The sequence below is a fragment of the Phaenicophaeus curvirostris genome, chromosome 5 (assembly GCF_032191515.1).
Source record: "Phaenicophaeus curvirostris isolate KB17595 chromosome 5, BPBGC_Pcur_1.0, whole genome shotgun sequence".
NCBI lineage: Eukaryota > Metazoa > Chordata > Aves > Cuculiformes > Cuculidae > Phaenicophaeus > Phaenicophaeus curvirostris.
Genome location: NC_091396.1, coordinates 54,097,351 through 54,117,099, shown reverse-complemented (window position 1 = coordinate 54,117,099; position 19,749 = coordinate 54,097,351). Strand labels below are relative to the sequence as shown.

General features: G+C 39.5%; 1 protein-coding gene across 9 annotated transcripts in view; it reads right to left on the bottom strand.

Moving 5' to 3' along the window:
* Positions 1-6,296: 6,296 nt before the first annotated feature.
* The window catches only part of BDKRB2 (bradykinin receptor B2), a 37,761-nt gene continuing 24,308 nt past the window's right edge, over positions 6,297-19,749 (bottom strand). For 6 of the 9 annotated variants that reach the window (XM_069858762.1, XM_069858763.1, XM_069858764.1 and 3 more), the window contains one exon: positions 16,087-18,144. In XM_069858762.1, the coding sequence (XP_069714863.1) occupies positions 16,997-18,142 (1,146 nt within the window). In that variant the 5' untranslated portion in view covers positions 18,143-18,144 and the 3' untranslated portion in view covers positions 16,087-16,996. Of the gene's footprint in view, positions 8,184-10,528; positions 11,121-16,086; positions 18,145-19,749 lie in introns of those variants that run through there. The other 3 variants (XM_069858767.1, XM_069858769.1, XM_069858768.1) reach the window with 3 other exon arrangements.

Genomic DNA, 19,749 nt, shown 5'->3' with positions numbered 1-19,749 from the left:
GGAGCAGGTGATCTTGAGTGCTATCATGAAGCACATGCAAGAGAACTGGATGATCAGGCCCAGTCAACATGGGTTCACAAAAGGCAGGTCTTGCCAAACTAACCTGATCGCCTTCTATGACAAAGTGACTCGGCTGCTGGATGAGGGAAAGGCTGTGGATGTGGTCTTCCTGGACTCCAGTAAAGCCTTTGACACAGTTTCTCACAGCATTCTGCTTGGGAAACTGTCAGCCTCTGGCCTGGACAGGCGCACACTCTCCTGGGTGGAAAACTGGTTGGATGTGCAGGCCCAGAGAGTGGTGGGAAATGGTGTGAAATCCAGCTGGAGGCCAGTGACAAGTGGGGTTCCCCAGGGCTCGGTGCTGGGTCCAGCCCTGTTCAATGTCTTTATCAATGACCTGGATGAAGGCATTGAGTGCACCCTTAACAAGTTTGCGGATGACACTAAGCTGGGTGGGAGTGTTGATCTGCTGGAGGGTCGGGAGGCTCTGCAAAGGGATCTGAACAGGCTGGGCCGCTAGGCAGAGTCCAATGGCATGAGGTTTAACAAGGCCCAGTGCCAGCTCCTGTACTTGGGGCACAACAACCCTATGCAGTGCTACAGACTAGGAGAAGTCCAGCTGGAAAGCTGCCTGGCGGAGAGGGACCTGGGGGTGTTGGTTGACAGCCGACTGAACATGAGCCAGCAGTGTGCCCAGGTGGCCAAGAAGGCCAATGGCATCTTGGCTTGGATCAGAAACGGCGTGACCAGCAGGTCCAGGGAGGTTATTCTGCCTCTGTACTCGGCACTGGTGAGACCGCTCCTCGAATATTGTGTTCAGTTCTGGGCCCCTCACCACAAGAAGGATTTTGAGGCTCTGGAGAGAGTCCAGAGAAGAGCAACAAAGCTGGTGAGGGGGCTGGAGAACAGGTCTTACGAGGGGCGCCTGAGAGAGCTGGGGTTGTTTAGCCTTGAGAAGAAGAGTCTGAGGGAAGACCTCATTGCTCTCTACAACTACCTGAAAGGAGGTTGTGGAGAGGAGGGTGCTGGCCTCTTCTCCCAAGTGACAGGGCACAGGATGAGAGGGAATGGCCTCAAGCTCTGCCAGGGGAGGTTCAGGCTTGACATCAGAAAAAAATTTTTCACTGAAAGCGTCTTTGGACACTAGAACAGGCTGCCCAAGGATGTGGTTGAGTCACCTAACCTGGGGGTGTTTAAAAGATGGGTGGATGAGGTGCTGAGGGGCATGGTTTAAGGTTTGATAGGAATGGTTGGACTCGATGATCCTGTAGGTGTTTTCCAACCTAGTGATTCTGTGATTCTGTGACATCCCAGCAGAACAGGTTGCCAAAGGCCCCATCTGACTTGGCCTTGAACACCTCCAGGGATGGGGCAGACACAACTTTCCTGGGAAACCTGTGCCAGTGTCTCACCACTCTCATGGTGAAGAAATTCTTCCTAATGTCTAGTATAAATCTGACCCTCTCCTGTTTGTAGCCATTCCTTTTAGTCCTGTCATCACAAGTCTTTTTGAATAATCCCTCACCAGCTTTCTTGTAGGCCCCTTTCAGATACTGGGAGGTTGCTGTAAGATCTTCTTGGAGCCTTCTCTTCTCCAAGCTGAAGAAGCCCAACTCTCTCAGCCTGTCCTCACAGCAGAGGTGCTCCAACCCTCTTATCATCTTTGTAGACCTCCACTGGACCTGTTCCAACAGTTCCGTATCCTTCTTATGTTGAGGATTCCAGAACTTGACACAACACTCCAGATTAGCTCTCATAAGAGAGGAATAGAGGGGCAGAATCACTTCCCTCGCCCTGCTGGCCATGCTTCTTCTGGTGCAGCCCAGGATACATTTCGCCTTCTGGGCTGCGAGCACACTTTGCTGGCTCATGTCAAGCTTCTCATTGACCAGCATCTCCAAGTCCTTCTCTGCAGGGCAGCTCTCAATCACATGATCCCCCATTGTGTACTAAAATTGGGGATTGCCCTGACCCAGGAGTAGGACCTTGCACTTGGCCTTGTTGAACCTCATGAGGTTCTCACAGGCTCACTTCTCCAGCCTGTTCTGGTCCCTCTGGATGACATCCCATCCTTTCAGTATGGCAACCGCACCACTCAGCTTGGTGTCATCTGCAAACTTGCTAAGGGTGCACTCGATCTTGCTGTCAATATCATTGATGAAGATATTAAACAGCACTGGTTCTAGTACGGACACCTGCGGGACACCACTTGTCACGGATCTCCACCTGGACTTTGAGCCATTCACCACTACTCTCTGACTACAATCATCCAACCAGTTTTTTATCCACCATACTGTCCACCCATCAAATCCATACGTCTCCAGTTTAGAGAGAATGATGCTGTGGGGGACCATGTCAAAGGCTTTACAGAAGTCTATATAGATCACATCCGTCTGTTTACCTGTGTCCACTGCTGCAGTTACCCCATCATAGAAAGCTACTAAGTTGGTCATACAGGATTTGCCCCTGGTGAAGCCGTGCTGGCTGCCATTAATCACCTCCTTTTCCTCCATGTACTCTAGCATAGCTTCTAGGAGGATCTGTTCCATGATCTTCCCAGGCACGGAGTTGAGGCTGACAGGTCAGTAGTTCCCAGGGTTGTCTTTTCTACCCTTTTTGAAAATGAGTACAATGTTGCCTTTCTTCCAGTCACCAGGGACTTCTGATTGCCATGAGAGTGGCTTGGCCATATCATGGAGAGTGGCTTGGCAGAGAGTTGCTTTTATTTTGTTTTGTTTCAAAGATTTCTTTCTGTCAAATTCAAGACAAGGTGTGTATTATCAATACTGTTGTTTTTATTAAATATACAGAATGGATGATTTGGTTTCTTGCAGGCAGTGTTTGGTTTATTTAAGTGTGTTTCTCTCCCACAAGGTGACACAAAGCTAAATCAGAAGCGGTTAACTTGCAATGTTGGAAATTTGAAGATTAGTCATACAAGATTATATTATAACTCATACACTGATGGAGGCCACCCTCCGATTCCAGGGGCAGTTTTAGGTTAGACATTTCCTGGCCCTTGAATGCTTGATTTCTGTAAACTCATATTTTTTTAATGATTTTAAATTTTTTCTTTTTTGTTTTAAGAGAATAAAATATCCTAAGTCCCATTCTCCCATTCTGAGCCATATATGTCTTCTTACCTTTTTTATACCTTGCTCTGTCCCCATTGCCCAGCAGGTCCCAGCTTTTTCCAAGTTCCTTGGACACTCCCCCTTCACAGACGCACTGGTTCTTGCTGTGTCTCCTGGTACAGCTGGTGCCTGTCTCCTCTCCTCCCATCTCTCAATGCTTTCTTTTGGTCAATGTGACCTTGCTGCACCTCCATTCACTCCTGCTTGGGAAATTGGCTGACAGAGACACTAGTAGTTGCTTTCTTCTCTCCCTCCCATCTTTTCTTTCATTTCTTGTCTCCCAATTTCCAGTCAGATATTTCTCTGTTCACTATCAGCTTCCAGCCACAGCCCCGTTTCCTCAGTCTGGTTCCGATCTTGTGGTTTGGCAGAGCTTGTGTTGCTTGTTCCTGTCCTGCTGCTGGAAGTAGTCCAACAATCTCACTGGGACCACAAGCAAAGCAAGCAGCTTCCTTGACATCCACCTCCCTCGGTCCATAGCCACCCACAGGCCATGAAGCGAGTCACGTTTCTCTGTGACCAGGTCTCTCGTGAAATCCTGTCACAGGCAACTGCAGAGAGTTTAAACATCTCTGTGAGAATAGGATCTGGCTGCTAAAAGCTCTAGCATGTCTGTACTATGTGTGAACTCCTTTCATCTAAGGGTCAATATTTTTACTTGATTTAGTAAGATTTTTTCACAACTCTCTTCCCAGGAAGATGACTCCTGGCAGGCCAGAAGTCTGTGTGGCTATAGATCTCTGAAAATGCTTCTGTCCTTATTTTTAGTGATCAGTGTATTTTCTTTTAGATTCCATTTCAGAAATTAATCAGCTATTTTTGCCTTGGTGTGTTTTTTTGGTTTAGGGGTATTTTTGCTGTTACAGGCAGAATTTGATATGTCTACCTGTACAGCTAGAGTTTGTAAAATTGAAATATCTTGTCAAAATATTTTGATACTACAAGTGCAAGTTCAGGTTGTATCATTCCTTGAGATTGGTTTCAGTGAACCCTGAACACCACTTCATCATACTAGGAGGACAATATTGTAAACTAAGACTAAGGTATGAACAGGTAAGAAAAAGACAGTCCCTAGAGAAATCATGATTAAAATATATTAATTCAAAGTAGATGGACGAGGAGAACAAGATAAATTATACTTGCAAGCTCTCAGAGTGCTGGGACGTTGCCTATAAAAAATTGGTATTGCAGCTCAGAAGTTTTTTAATGATTAACATTTGACAATATTTATTGAATGTATGAGAAGTAACATAAGGGTAAGTTAAAAAGGATACTTATTCATAAGAACAATCCATGGGCAGTGAAGGTCAGGGGTGTTGGCTGTCTGTCTATCAGAGCTGACATTTCAGTATCGATTGAAAGGTGATAGGTGAAGAGCCCTGAAAGTGCAAACAAGGAGACTTTATTTATTGCCCCTGAGGGGAGGAGTTCATGAAAGGATGCACATCATTACACTCCCCAACCCTATGCTGGTGCAGAACTGACTGCTCTTGTATCATCCCTAACAGCGGCTGTCTAAAGCGGTCTCAGAGGCTTCCGTTGCTGTGGTGCTGGGTTCTCTCCAAGGCATCCCATCACTAGCATTGTCAAGAGAAGGTTTTATTAATGTGTATCCTGAACCTCCCTTGTTGCAATTTAAATTCATTCCCTGCTGTCGTATACGCCTTCAAGGTGGAAACAGCATGGCACTCCTGGGTCATATTCAACTTTTAATCTATGAATCCTTTTCTGCTGAACTCCCATTAGTCTCTCATTCCACACAATCTACACAGGGGATTATTTCTGATGAAATATAGAATTTTGCATTTGCTGTGGAGTAAACAGCATTTACTGTTCATATTTCTCTGTATTACTACAGCTCACAATTAGTAATGAGAGAAGCCAATCAATTGTTTCTTCATGATAAAAAATATTTCCATTTGTGCGCATTTGTACTGGAAAGTAAATCTATTGATTTGCAAGACTCTGTTAAGCATTATTTAAACCACAGATGCTTTTCCTTACAGTCATGCACTTGTGAAATAGAAACTGCACTTTCATGAAAGCCCTTGTCATGTGCCCATTGAAGTAAAGTGTTAGTCAGACAAGACAAGATATTTTTCCCTTTTAAGGTCCCTGTGCATAGTGGGAAAATGGTGGTTCTGTTTATAGACTTTCTTTATGATTTCAGTTGCTTTTTTTTTTCCCCCTAGAAAATATGTCGGCTTGGAAGCTTTTTGAATAAGTGTTCATCTGGGGATGTATTAAATAAATGCAGTGTGCAACATTTTACAACAGACTGGAATTAACTTTTTGATCTGAGATGACTCAGTGGACTTTTCTTGAGGTTGTGACTGCTAACATCCCACCCTGACATTTATTTTAAAAAAAAGCCTGTCAAGGAGTGAAGCTAATAAAGCTATGAGTGATTCTTCCTCCCTAATCCCTTAATCCCCTCCCTTAATTCTTAAACCATCATTGCAGGAAGACAGGATTTTAACTCTTAAAAAGGCTTCCACTGTTCTTATTCCAAAAGTTTGGGGGAATTATTAAAAATGAGCACTCATCTTATTCCAATGAAGTTGAATGGGCAATTTTCCGTAATTAAATAAGAAATGAATTTCATATTTAAAATGACTACACCAAAAAGAATTGCTGAAAATGTAACACTGTTAAAAAGAGTCAAAGATTGAACAGACTTTATAAAAATTAATTATATACACGGTTATACAAATGAAGTGATTGTACGCCCCTTAATGCACTCAATGTCTTTCTGTTTGAAAAGGCTGCACTGTATCTCCTGCCTTTTTTTTCCCATTGTTTGTACATACAGATGCCTTTATCATTATGGTAACAGATATCTCAGCTGTCTTAAGTCTATTCTGCAATTGAAACTGTGATGGAAAAGAAGTATTTTTCTTATCTTCCACCCAGTGTCTTATTGTTATGTAGTTATAATTACTATGATGGCCACTGCTACCACCAGAGTTTATATTCTGGTAGCAACAAGAATTTTTAATCACAGAATTCTATAATTGCCCTTCCCCAAAGGAACAAGGAAAGAGATAAAATACAAAATAGTTTTAAGAATGAACAATACTATGTTGTAAAATGGCATGTTACGGAGTTTATTAATTTTGATTCATAAAAATATAAATGTATATTTAAGGATTTGCTTCAGATGAGAGATATTCCAAAATAATAAAATCAATGTCCATCACTGTTTATTTCACATGTAAAAAAAGTTATCTTTACTTGATGAGTAACTGTGTAAAATTTTACCGGATCAAAAAAAGAAGTCGGATTTTGAGGAGGTTACCAAGTTGCTTTGCTTTTTTTACAACTCCTGCACATCGTGATCCATTGTCTCATACAATATTTATATACTGAATATATTTGACATGCACAGACAATTATTTGAGTTTTCCATATACTGCTGTGAAAGGGCAAAATATTTAAGGTGTTGTTAAAAATAACTGGAGCTATTTTATAATGGCTTAAATGCATCTATCAGCTGAAGATTGAACTCTTATTTACCCTGTAATACACGTTATCATTTTACTAATAGTGTTACTGGTGGTGTAGTAGTTGTCATCACAGATACAATGCAGTAAAATGTTCAACCAGCTTGTGGCTTTCTGTAAAGAAACCAGACTTCTGATATATTGTCAATGAGTTTTTCTTTCAAGCCACTGGTAATTGATAGGACAGTTTAGATTATTTGGTATAAAATTCTGGTATCACATGTTATCCATTTGGATAGATAACACAGAAAAAAAAAAAGCAAACCTGAGGACAAATAAGCAGTCAAGTGATTTACTTTAATAAATAATTAGCTTAGTCTGTGAATGCCATATGAGTGCAATTTATATTCATTTTTAATGCCATTTGAAATAAGAGTAATCTTCATCAAAATGAAGAAGGAACCATTATGTTAAACTACTCCTGACTGGAAACATGTTGAAATATGAAGACTTCTCTTTGAATGATACCCAGCTCTGAGGAAATCCACAGGGAATAAGCTGTGAAAAAACTTCTAAAGCCATTTGCCTGAAGTATTTTCCAACAAAGACATAAATCACAGGGTTGATACAACTGTTGGTGGTAGCGAGAGTATAACCAAACTGCTCACCGAAGTTGAGCAGTTCCTCCCAGAAGCAGCCTTTGATCAATTCTGTCTGGTATAATATATCAAGGAATACAAAAAAATGGTATGGAGTCCAGCATAAAAGAAATATCAGTACCACGGTGAAGATCAGCCTGGTAGCCTTTGTGTCTTTCTGCTGCTTGTTACTCTTTGTTCTGAGTGCTCTTTGTTCTCTTGCATTTTTTTGTAGGGAGCGAATTGTAGAGAAATTAAGGAAGATGATTGCTGTAGATGGGAACACAAACCCCACTATGTTGTATACCAACCTTTCAGCTGATACCCATGAGGGGGCAGGGAAATCTAAAGTGCATGCTGAAATATTCCACAGAGGAAAATATTTCACGGTCCGAAACATAAAGGTTGGGACACTGAGAAGGATACCAAAGAACCAAGTGAGCATGCAGATCCCTTTGGCCATAGTTTTGCTCCGTATCTCTCTGTGGTTCAAGGTACAAACAAAAGTGAAATAGCGATCCACGCTGACTGCCACTAGCAAGTAGATGCTGGTGTACATGTTTAACCTGATGGATGCACTGGTGCTGCGACAAAGGAAATTGCCAAATGGCCAGTTGAATTCATTCCTGATGTTCTCTGCCCAGAAAGGGAGGCATGTGAGGAAGATAAGATCAGCAGCAGCTAGGTTCGTAAGGTAGATTTCAGCTGTCTTCAGGGGGCCCTTGTGCAGTAAATAAGTGAAGAGAACAAATACATTTCCCAGCATTCCAATAACACAGATGATGTTGATATACTTGGGCACTATGTAGTACACAATTTCCCACCATTCATTCAAGTCTGGGCAAATAGTTGAGTTGCTCTTGTTTTCGCTCTGGTTTGAGGAAGGATCATTAAGTAGAGGAGTTTCAATCATTTTTTTTCTTAATTCTGAAGTGAACAGGAGACCTCTTTGAAATGAGAGAAAGCGACTGAAAAAAAGAGGCATAGAATAGTAAAATTTGTCTTCTATCAGTGGTGGAACAAACATTTAACTGCTGGGAATTCTTTATTAGTTCTCACTCGTTATCATAGACTAGACCAATCTGTGCTTTGTGCATGCAATATTCCCAGTATTGGCAAGAATGGAACATCCTATGAAATTTCCTCTGTTTGCATTCATTGTTTAAAGTGGCACAGAGGAAGGAAAGTGCAAATTTAGTGTAAGTAGTTCTGTATAGCTACTCCAGACTGATGACAGAAACAGATATAGCCAAATTCCAACTCCCTGAGAGTAGGAGGAGTCACACTGGTGACACAAAACTAGCTTTGCACCCTTCCCTGCCTTTTCTCTTACTCTTATTTTCCATGCTATGTATAATTTAGCAGGATGATACCCGTTTTCCCAGAACTGGGAATGCTACTCACTCTCTGTGTGCATCACTGGTTTGATTAACTTTGCATTCTTTTTTTTCCCTCTCAGTTCCTCCCATCCGAAGCATCAGGTTCAAAATTACTTTTAGACGAGACAGCTTATTACCCTCAAATATCAATAGCTGTCATAATAAAACATTTACGCCTCCAAAATCTTATGCTCAGAATCTTGCCTTCCGGGCAGGCCTACACAACTCCAATTTCACATCACTCTTCTTCAGTTCAAAAATTTCATTTTAGTTCAGCTGGAGAGAGGCAGCACCAGCCTCCAAAGCATTTAGACTTTTATAGCGTTGGCCATATCTTTATTTCTCTCTAGTAACTTCACATTACATTGTGCAGAAACGAGAGAGGGGTAAAACGTTATCCTCCTGTGAAAATCCCCTGAGTTGCTAGAGCTCCCTCCTGCAGTAACTTTAATTTGGTGTTGTCATGCTTAACCATAATGCCTGGATCTTGTTTTTTACAGACATTCAGTCTGGGAATCATTATGGTAGGTAAGGCGTTACCAAGCCTGTGGTGACATCTAATATTTCAGTATTTCATATCAAAATGGAACGTGTGAAACATAACTATGCATTTAAAAAAATCAGTATTTTGTAATTAGTCATCCTGAACGTTGACTTTCTGCTACAGCTACTTAATTCTGCTCTTTCAGAGTCTATATTTTTACAGCAAGGAGGTAGCTAAGGATGGAGGTTTTATTTCATTTCCCTTTCCCTGGCAAGGGAGGGGAACAGAGTTCAGAACACAGCTGCTTGCATTTAGCCAGACCTGGGCTAAATCATGACAAATACTTACCTCTGTGATGTCTCTAGGAATTACTTAAGTGCTAATATTTCACATCACACAGTTTGGTACTCAAAGCACAGAACATTTTTGGCATTAAGTGAGCAGCAAAGTTTTATGTGAGTTCATCAATGCATTCAAGCTGTCAGCCTTGCCAGGGAACTGGGCTACAATTCAAGTTAACACAGCTCTTTGGCTTTGAACATCTTCCCTCACAACAATCTCAGTGTTGTCTAGTTCAGTGACAGTTATCTCATATGAACTAAGGTAACTTTAAAGGATCTTAAAGCGCAGAGAAGATACGTAGAGGAAATAAATGGCTCGTTAGCATCAAGGATGCTATTTGTGAGACAGCAGGAGTACAACCTTTGTGTAGCAGGAGATGGGTAAGGTGTGGAAATAATGGAAGAAGATCTGTACATATGTATAGCAACTTAGATTTTAGACACATCTAAATCTGACTTCTTGTTCATCTAGCAATCATACATAAAGTTTCTGTAGAGTTCATAATTGGGAAAATTTCAGTCTACTAGCCAGTGTCCAAACACTACCACAAGCCACAACTCTTTTATAAACTTAAAAGTCCAGATGTCTTCTTGACAGAAAATGCAATTCATTTTCTTTTTCCAAGGCAATTTTCTTCTGTATGTATTTTTAAGTATTTAGTGCTAATGGCAATTAACCACATGAATGGTTTTCAACTGATGTACTTAACACATTTGTCATCTTTTATGCAAATAATGACTTTTAACCTTTGCCTGATTAATTTCTATGTATTACCATAATTACTGTTAATACATATTACTCAGGTAGGATCATGTGTTCTAGAAACACTAAATAAATACAACCTGAGCTTTGGGAACAGTCTTAAATGTAAAGATGACTTTGAAAGAGGAAGTTCTATAGTCAGCCAAGTATGTTCAGCTATAAAGAAGTTTCATCAAATGAATAATATCTTTACACAATTAGGGAGAACAAGTCCTGACCTTCAGATTTAGTTTCACGGTGAAAAAGAAAGGGAAATTCTTACTAGACTGTACAGATCAGAACTGAGAGCACAAAAGATTTGTAACAATTTTAATAAAGGTAAGACATTAAAACCAGATAGACATACCTACTTCTTGTTCTTCCTGCCAGTTGAGGCAAAGTTTCAAATTCAGCAACAGTTGATAAAAAGCAGTACAGAGGATACTGAAAGAATTCAGAGATAAATCCTGAGGCACAAATGAGTGTCTGAGTGCTGTCTGAATGCTTTGTTGGTCATGTATGACGTGTGTGATGTTACAGTTTGGAAGAAAGCCCCAGGAGTTTTTTTTTTACTTCTCTAAATGTCAGCTACAGTAATTTTCAAGGCATGTGAAATATTACATTATTTCATTCCCATTGTGAAATCATGTAAGCCATACGCCATGTCTTTTTCCTCCTGCGACAACTTACTGAAGTTCTCAAGTACAGGTCGTTGGAAAACAGAACTTCCTTTGTATGATTAACTATGTCCTTAACAATGACAATTTTAACAACAGCTCTCAGTGCCAACGCACAGAAAGACAGCTTTTGAATCAAGTTTTTGTTGGTTTGGAAGTTCCTTCCTCTGCCAGCCTGGGGGAGGACCATGCCAAATAGCTAGGGTTAAAGTACATTAGATGTATGAGAGGCACTGCTGAAACTTGGATCCATTAAACCCCATGTCAGCCCATACACTGTTTTTGAAAACAGGTGTCTTTTGCACCATGCTAGAGGAGTGGGCATAAGAACCTGTAAATATTACTTCTCAGTAGTGCATGATATATCACTTACAAAGGTTGGACCAGATGATCCTTGAAGTCCCTTCCAACCTGGCATTCAACGATTCCGTGATGACTGATATATTTCCTCAGGCTTGCATCGATAAACAAGCTTGTTTTTACGTGGTTACCTGCTGAGATCTTGTAGCCTGAGACCGGTTGTTTGTCAGTTATTTTTATCTTTTTCATTCTGATTGTTCCCCGACTAGAACAATATTTTTTAAAAAAATCATATCTGATCCATCTCAGATTGTAAATAAAAATCTCTCCTAAGTATATCTGTGTAAACAATATTTTTTTCAACCTTTTTTTAAAAAACAGTGAGAAATTATCAAGGGAGTGGAATATTATTTACTTATATGAAAATATTCTTCCCATTGGCTACTTACCCAATACATTTATCCTCTCTCTAAATTCTTATTCAACTGTGTCCATTCTTGTTTTATAAGCGAGTTAAAATGAAAAGCCATGCAAGGTTGCACAGTGGTATCTTATTAGAAACTTCCCTGTCACCATGATAAATACTTTTATTCCAACTTTTTATGCATTAAGAAGATACTGAGTTAGAGTTATGTAAACACTGGTAAAATTGATAAATTTGAAAAATTGTTCTGGTTACACAGTCACACTAGAGAAAACACTAAAGAACTCGACACTTAATTTGAAGATGTAAAATGTATAAATACTTCTTTTATTTAAACAACTTCTTACTTAAGCATTTACTTATTTTATTAAATAAATTAAACAGCATAAAAATGCATACTTCTGCACTTCTATCAGAATGATTTTTTTAATATTTTTATCAAAACATTAATTTTGCTGAAGACATGCAATGTGACTTTTTATTAATTACATGCTACCTAAGGAATCCTGATAACTTACAGGAGAAGAATCTCTAAACAACATGCTGACTCATTAAGGTAAGCGTAATACAACACATCTTTGTCACAGGCTTTCCAAAACTTCCCCTTTTCTTATGTCAGTGAATTTCAGTGTTGAGGTTACTTTTTCCATAAAGAAGAACGTTTAGGCAATAACAAGAAGTCTGGTTTTCATCTTTGCTTAGACATGAATCTCTAGGAGCTGCCAACATCCACATTTACTCACAGACTCTGAACAGAAAACTGCAGTTGTGCATAAAATTTAAATGATAAAGAACATAGTCTTAGAAAACTCATCACTGTTTGCAAATCCAACTCCTACTTGTAAATCTGATTTCTTACTTTTTGTTGTTTTTCCTTGCCATCTTTGGATGTTTTTCAGTAGTGGACAGAGGTTTAAAATTGGGAGCCTATACATTTGGCAGTAATAATGATGAAATGAATAGATACTGCTGTAGCTTCAGTTGTTAAACAACTTAGAACAAGTCCATGTAAGAAGCTGCACCTTCATACAAAAATGGATTTAATTCATGATTTCTTTGCAGTCTGGGTCTTCGTTTCAAATTTTAGAAAGCTTATAGTTATTTGGTGAGATTTAACATTTTGCACAGATGTTATGGACAAAAATTACAGGGATGTGAAGGATTAATTTTAAAACATCTGCATTAGAGTCAACAGTTAAAAGGCTTTTGCAGTGTACTCATCATTAAAACATATTTTTATATTGGTGCCTTCAACTCAGGATGCTCACAGCACGAGTTTATCTTTTAAGCTTATGTGATTTTTAGCCACCCTGCCTGCGTTGGATTTCCTGCAAAAAGTACGCATTCTCTAGAGCTGCATAGGAATTTACAAATACTATCTGGAATTCTCTGATCAGAAAGATTAAACAAATATGTTGATGAAGGCAGAGATAAGACTTTTTGCTCAATTATTACACACTTTACATAATATATACAAATGGCAGAAATCCAAAAGATCTTCTGAGTTCTGGCTCTTTAGGGAAGGAGTAGGAAAAGCTAGGGAATAAATACCTGGCTCTAAACCTGGTGTGAGGAGCAAAAGTTTGGGATTTTTGACCATGGGTTGCCTACACAACACAACACTTGCTGACAAAGGATGGAGTGCACCTGTCCCCAGGGATCAAAAGGACGGTTACTAAGAATTTAGCAGGGACCATCAATAAAATTTTAAACTAGATATGAAAGGGCAGGCAAAATGAGGCTTGATAGAAAAAAGCCTGTGAATGGTACTCCAGTTTCTGAGAGATGGTATGATAGCAAGGCCATTTGGTCTGCCATCTCTGGGGAAGTGGGAGGTAGCACTGCATGTGGCAGCAAAGATGCAAATGATGGGTTAGAAACTACAGTGAATAGCAACTTATGAATTAAGACTATGTTCCTTAGGAGCATGATGGGATCAACAGCTCAACTACAGTGCGTCTACACTAATGCACACAGTGTGGGTAACAAACAGGAGGAACTAGAAGCCATTGTATAGCAAGGAAAGAAAAGGTGACAAATGATTAGTAGTGATCACCAATAAGTTAACAGTAACAGCTTTTAAAGGCAATATGTCTAATCAGTACTACAAGAAAAGAAGTATAGTGATTAAGAAGGATATGTCACCAATTGTCCCATTTATCGTCATCATCATCCAGATCCACAGTTGCCAGTGAGCCCCCTTTTCCAGAGAGGATTTGGAGAGCCTGACCCTGGACAACTGGCAGGGCTTACACAGTGTGTACACTCATAGGTGAGGTCTCTAAATAATTGCCACGAGGGGCTTAGCTTTTATACCTTTTATACTTTTAAACAACTTACATCACCCGAAAAAACAGAGTTTGGCCCCAGCTGTTTACTGCCCTTCATCCTCCTAGAACATGGCCAAGATCCCAGAAGAGGAGAGGAGGAAGCAGCTGATTATCTTTTATCTTTAAGCGAAGGGGCTGTAGAGATGCAACACTCCTGCACAGCTCCTCTCTTTTTCACACAGCATCCATACTCATGCTGATTGGTTAGCCAGGGTGTTGATAGCTTTTCTCTTCTCTTCTCTTCTCTTCTCTTCTCTTCTCTTCTCTTCTCTTCTCTTCTCTTCTCTTCTCTTCTCTTCTCTTCTCTTCTCTTCTCTTCTCTTCTCTTCTCTTCTCTTCTCTTCTCTTCTCTTCTCTTCTCTTCTCTTCTCTTCTCTTCTCTTCTCTTCTCTTCTCTTCTCTTCTCTTCTCTTCTCCTTGAGAAGCTACTATTAAGGTGGCACAGCCCAATTCCACTCATAATGCCAGCCATGAAACACTTTCTCACACAGCACAGTTCCACTGATAATGAAACATTTTCTCATACTCATATGTATTAAGAATAGCACAGCACAATTCTACTGATAATAGCAACGTGAAAAGTTACAGAAGGAGCAGTACACATAGCAATGCAATACAAACCATCCATGGGTCACCCGTATCTTTTCAGGCTGGTTGATCAGGCCTTGTCAGTTCAACAAGGAAATGGTGGAGTCACCATCTGTGAAGGGATATGGTTTAGTAGTGGACAGGTAAGGTTGGGCTTGATGGTCTCAAAGGTCTTCTCCAACCAAGCAGTTCTATGATTCTGTGGTTCTCTGAAATACAGTGGTCACTAAGGAGAGCTCAAACTCTGGTGCAGTGATTTACAGTTCCTAATAAATGACCCTGGTAGCATCACAGTGCAGGAATAACCAGCCTCTACCAACTCCAGTTTACCAAGGCTGAAGCAGCAAAAAATAGAAGGAGCCAATATAGGCTGGAAACCCACAATGTGCTGACAGAAGAATGGAGTGAATGAGTGGTTTAATGGCTCAAGTACTACTTGGGGATTTAGGAGACCTGAACTAAGATCCTGACTTCTTCACAGAAACCCTGACAGGAAAAGAGCAACCTTGTCCTGTCCACAACTTACATCATCTGTTTGTGCTAACAGCTTTTAAGATTTAAATCTTTGAAAATAGTTAAAATTGTGTGGTTTCAGCTCACTTTCCTATGGTACAATGGGAAATGAAAGAAAGAACCTATAACAGTTGCACTTCTGACAAGTCATTCCTGAGTAACAGGATACAGGCTACAGAAGAAAATGACAGCAAATTCCACATCTTAAAGCAGTTTATTTTCTGTTGTACATCCTTACTGCATAGCAAAATACGGTGTCTATATATTTTCACGATTTAAATTAATGCCATATTAAGATAATAACATTATCATATTTTACTTCTCAGTACCAAATACTCAAAAATATCTTCCATTGCCTCAAAACCTCTGTATGGAGTTTCTTTTATATATACATTTATATTATTCTCATTATGCATGAACAGCATGCTCGTGAATGAGACAGTATCGATAACACTGCAGATAAAAGAAAGCCTTGGTCTTTCATCATAGATATCTTGGATAATTTAAAGTATGAACAATAGAAGTATTTGTGATGTAGGATTATACTGGATTATTAAAGGACACCTGTGGAAATTGCCTATAAATCATCTACAAGGATCTAAATCTCACAGCTTTTATAGCACTTCCACACACTTCTAGACCATTTTTAGGTTTAATTATTTGAAGTTTTAATACAAATTTCCCATCTTAAATGGAACTTTATTGCTCCATTCAAGCTTTAAATAATAAAGACCATGCAGTAGTAATTTGATTTTACATGTCACCAAACTGCATTACCCTTGCTGTTTTTAAGGCTATAACCTTAAGTGCTTTGAAAATAATAAGGGCTGTGCTAGTTTTTGAAGATTTTAGATCATCTCCAACTCAGTTTTTGATCAAGGTTCCTAGAGCTAAAATTGCACACTGACAGTTCAGTACAGTCTGAGTTTATCTTCTCTGTAAACTAAACTTGGATCATAAACCTGGTCCAGATATTTTGTATTAAAATCACTTAGATTAACCCTACAAATAAAATGTATGTATTACTAGACTCTGAAAAGGTCATTCTTGCATACTCTGAACTTGCAAGGCTCCCATTAACTTCAGTAGACTCCTAAGGCTGGTAGGTGATGTTCTTTTTCACATTTTCAGCTTCTACTTTCTTCTGTTTGTGAGATTACACCAGTTATTCTGAGCTTTTACATTTCCAATAAATAACAACACAGATATTAATGATGCTTTGTGAATATTAAAAAATGTCTCTGAGCTGAAGTGTAGGCATGTATGTAAATAACATTCACTCACTCGAAAGGAGTAAGTGAATGCTTTTACCCCAATGCAGAAGGGGAAAAGAATCTCCTGCTACAAAGAAAACTGAGATAACATCATGCAGCTGGGAGTAGTCCTCCTTCCACTGCTGCTTTACCTTTTTTGAGCTACATACAAGCTAATGTAGACCTGTAACTAGTAGGAGTGGAGCAGTTGCAAATAGGCACAGCTTGTCAATTGATATCTCAAAAAAGATTTAGATGGTTGAACAGAGAAAGTAAAAATTCAGTAGGTAGCCACATCTAAAAATCCATTTGAATAATAGTCTTACAGGATTCATTTACCAGAACGTATTCAAATACAAGCCCCTCCTATCAAAAATCCAGTCTAACAAACTTTATACATACCTTCAGTAGCTGCACAATCCTGACAATAGTTTCTATACTGGGGATCTATTCAGAGAATGCGTGTACATAAATGTGCACCTTAGAAATGCAAACATTTCAAATGATACATGCATCAAATACTATTCAGACATGAAAATGCAACTATGCTACAAAGTAGGATTAAATCATGAAAAATGTCCAATAACATCAGAAGCCGGTCTCTGTATAGAGTCTCCATTAAGATCAAAACACTGATTTCATACAGATGATAAATACTATCACATATTTATTCTGTGGACCAGTAGCAGGTGGGTAGTAGTGTAAACCAATATGTTAGAAGGCTTTTCTTCCTGTAATGAACAAATTTTTCTACTGTGGTAATGGTAAAACAGACTTTTTCCTTGAGTATTCACTTGAAATGGAAGTTCTCAAAGTGTCCAGGGAGTTTTCCATCTGCGGAGACTGTGATTTTCTGCACCACTTTGGGAACAAGTCCTTGTAGAATTCCATGGCCTTCTTCTGAAAATGCTTCCCAACAATTACATACAGGACTGGGTTCAGGCAGCTGTTGCTAAAGGAACAGTATGTAGCTACCTGGGTCACTATGTCATTGATTTCTTCCAGGCATTTAAGAGTGCGTGTGAGGTAACAGATTGTGTCGATGAACGTGCTGATTTGGAATGGAAGCCAGCAAACAATGAACAGCAAGAGCACAGCAAGGACCAGCGTGGTGGCTCTCCTCTCTGTTTGGATTAACCTCAGTTTCTGTAGCTCACTACTTCGTAAGGTTTTGATGATTTGCACAGTACAATAGGTAACTACACAGAGTGGGATCACAAAGCCCACGATATTTAGCAAGCAGTTGCTTATAGGATGCCAATTTCTGTCTGGGTAAACAAGACCACAGGCTGTGATGTTGAGTTCTTCATAATACTTTACATTTCGGAACACCATTGCGGGTGAACACATGAGCAATGCACATGCCCAGATTATAAAGCTATTCCATTTGGCACATACAGTTCGTCGCATCCTTCCAAGAGACATGGTTTTCACCAAGGCCAGATAGCGGTCAATACTTACCAGTGTCAGGAAATAAATGCTAGAATAAAAGTTCATGATACTCACTATGTTGACAACTTTACAGAGGAACAGGCCAAAAGGCCAGTGAAAGTTATTAGAAATATTAATGGCCCAGAAAGGCAATGAACAGACTAACATTAGATCAGCAAGTGCCATGTTTGCTAGGTAAATTTCAGCCACTGTGCAACGACTCTTATGGAAACAGAGGACGATGAGGACAAAGGAATTTCCTATTGCTCCTAGAATAAATATAAACCAGAGGAATGCAGGCTGAAAGTCCTGTAGCCACTTCCATATATCCGAATTAATACATATATATGTATTCAGCTGATGCACTCCTGAATTATTTTGGAAATTTGCTGGGCTAACTGTGTAGTCTTGGGTGGCCACGATGTTGTAGAATTGTGTAACATTTTCAGTTGTGATGGAAACCATTTCTGTACAGAGAAAAAGAAAAAGGTGATGTGAAATTGCTGCATTTATCTCATTACTGCAAAAGATAAAATAAGAAAATCTGACTCTGCCTTTTCTCCTGTCCTAAAAACCATGGCTTTGAACAGGCTCTGGGTTGCTGTCTCATAGACACCCTGCAAGCTTGCTGAGAGTTTCACAGGATAAACTGCTACCAAGGGCATAAACCAATTTTAAGTGGGATAAGGCAACAGCAGACATTGTAACCAAAAGGTTAAACAAAGAGAACATTTACCAGACTTTATTCACTAGAATCAAGATGCAGGAAGTCTTTTTTGCTACTTGTTACTTCTTACCTTTTTATGTTGAGAGCTATAGTCTCCTAAAGGACAGAAGTGCCTTGTGAGTTTCATGTTATTCATTGTTAAGCAGCTAGTTCTGTGGCACGACCTTCAACATACTATAGTCTCTCCTGTACAGCAAAAATTGGATGGAATTCAGTGGCACTTCCTCCACCAACAACACCATATTTTCCCCTAAATGTTATAACTGCCACTGCAGACATTCGGTTTGCAGCTGTAGTTTGCCCTGAGAAAGCTGCAGGAGCAAGGATCAGTGTTTGCAAGCAATGAAGCTATCGGCTTCTCATGGGAATCACCTGTGTATTTCTGTCTCTGTGTTACAAATGCTTTCTGCAAGCAAGTCACAGGAAAGATACACGGTTGGATCTTTGACAGGGAACTTGGTTTTAGTAGGGGTGCAGTGGGAAGGTTGGCAGTTTGGCAAAGATTGTGGCTGTCATGTAAGCCAGGAACAACTTGCAGTTAGGCTGCAGTGAGCCAATTTGGGTACAAGGGCACAATTGGGATACCAGGTGTTATGCTGTAAATGTTCTATCAGTTAGAACAGCTTGGGGTCCTACAGGGACTTATTTATAGGCATAAATGTCAGATATGTGCTTAAATATTACTAAGCAGAACTTGAGGGTTCAGCATCCACTTATTACTGTTAAAATGTTAATTGCACTTTTTCTTGTTGTGCTCTGATTAAAAAAATGCTGACATATTAATCAAATAAAAGACTGACTTCCCACATATGTATAATTCATTTTTCTGGACTGGGTAACAGAAATCCCATTTGCCTTTCTCCACATCTTTAAAATACTGCTCTTTATATTATGGTTTGACTGGAAGATTTTCAGATGTATTTTTAATTAAGACATTTGTTTCATTCAACTGGTAACTTGGCAGTAAAAAGGGGACACATTTGTAATTCCTGAAAGGGTAGTGTTCTCATTTGTACTCTGGATTTGGTGGTTGATAAGTGTCAGTGCTCGATATGTATAGACTTTTGACTGCTGGATTTAATTAAGCACTACATTGCTTGAGAACCAAAAGGAAAAATGAGGACCACATGTCGGTAAATACTGTAAAATTTATAACAGAGGTGTCAGGCAGGACAGGTCAACTGTATAAAACAGGGAGTGGGAATGAGAACCTTGAAATACAAGGAGGCTTAAAAATGGACCAAAAGGTGCAGAACAAAATGCCAGCAATGTACTTTTCTGATATTTCAATACTTGAGCAAAGGACAGGATTTGCATAAAATGGGTAACAACATATTCTCATTCT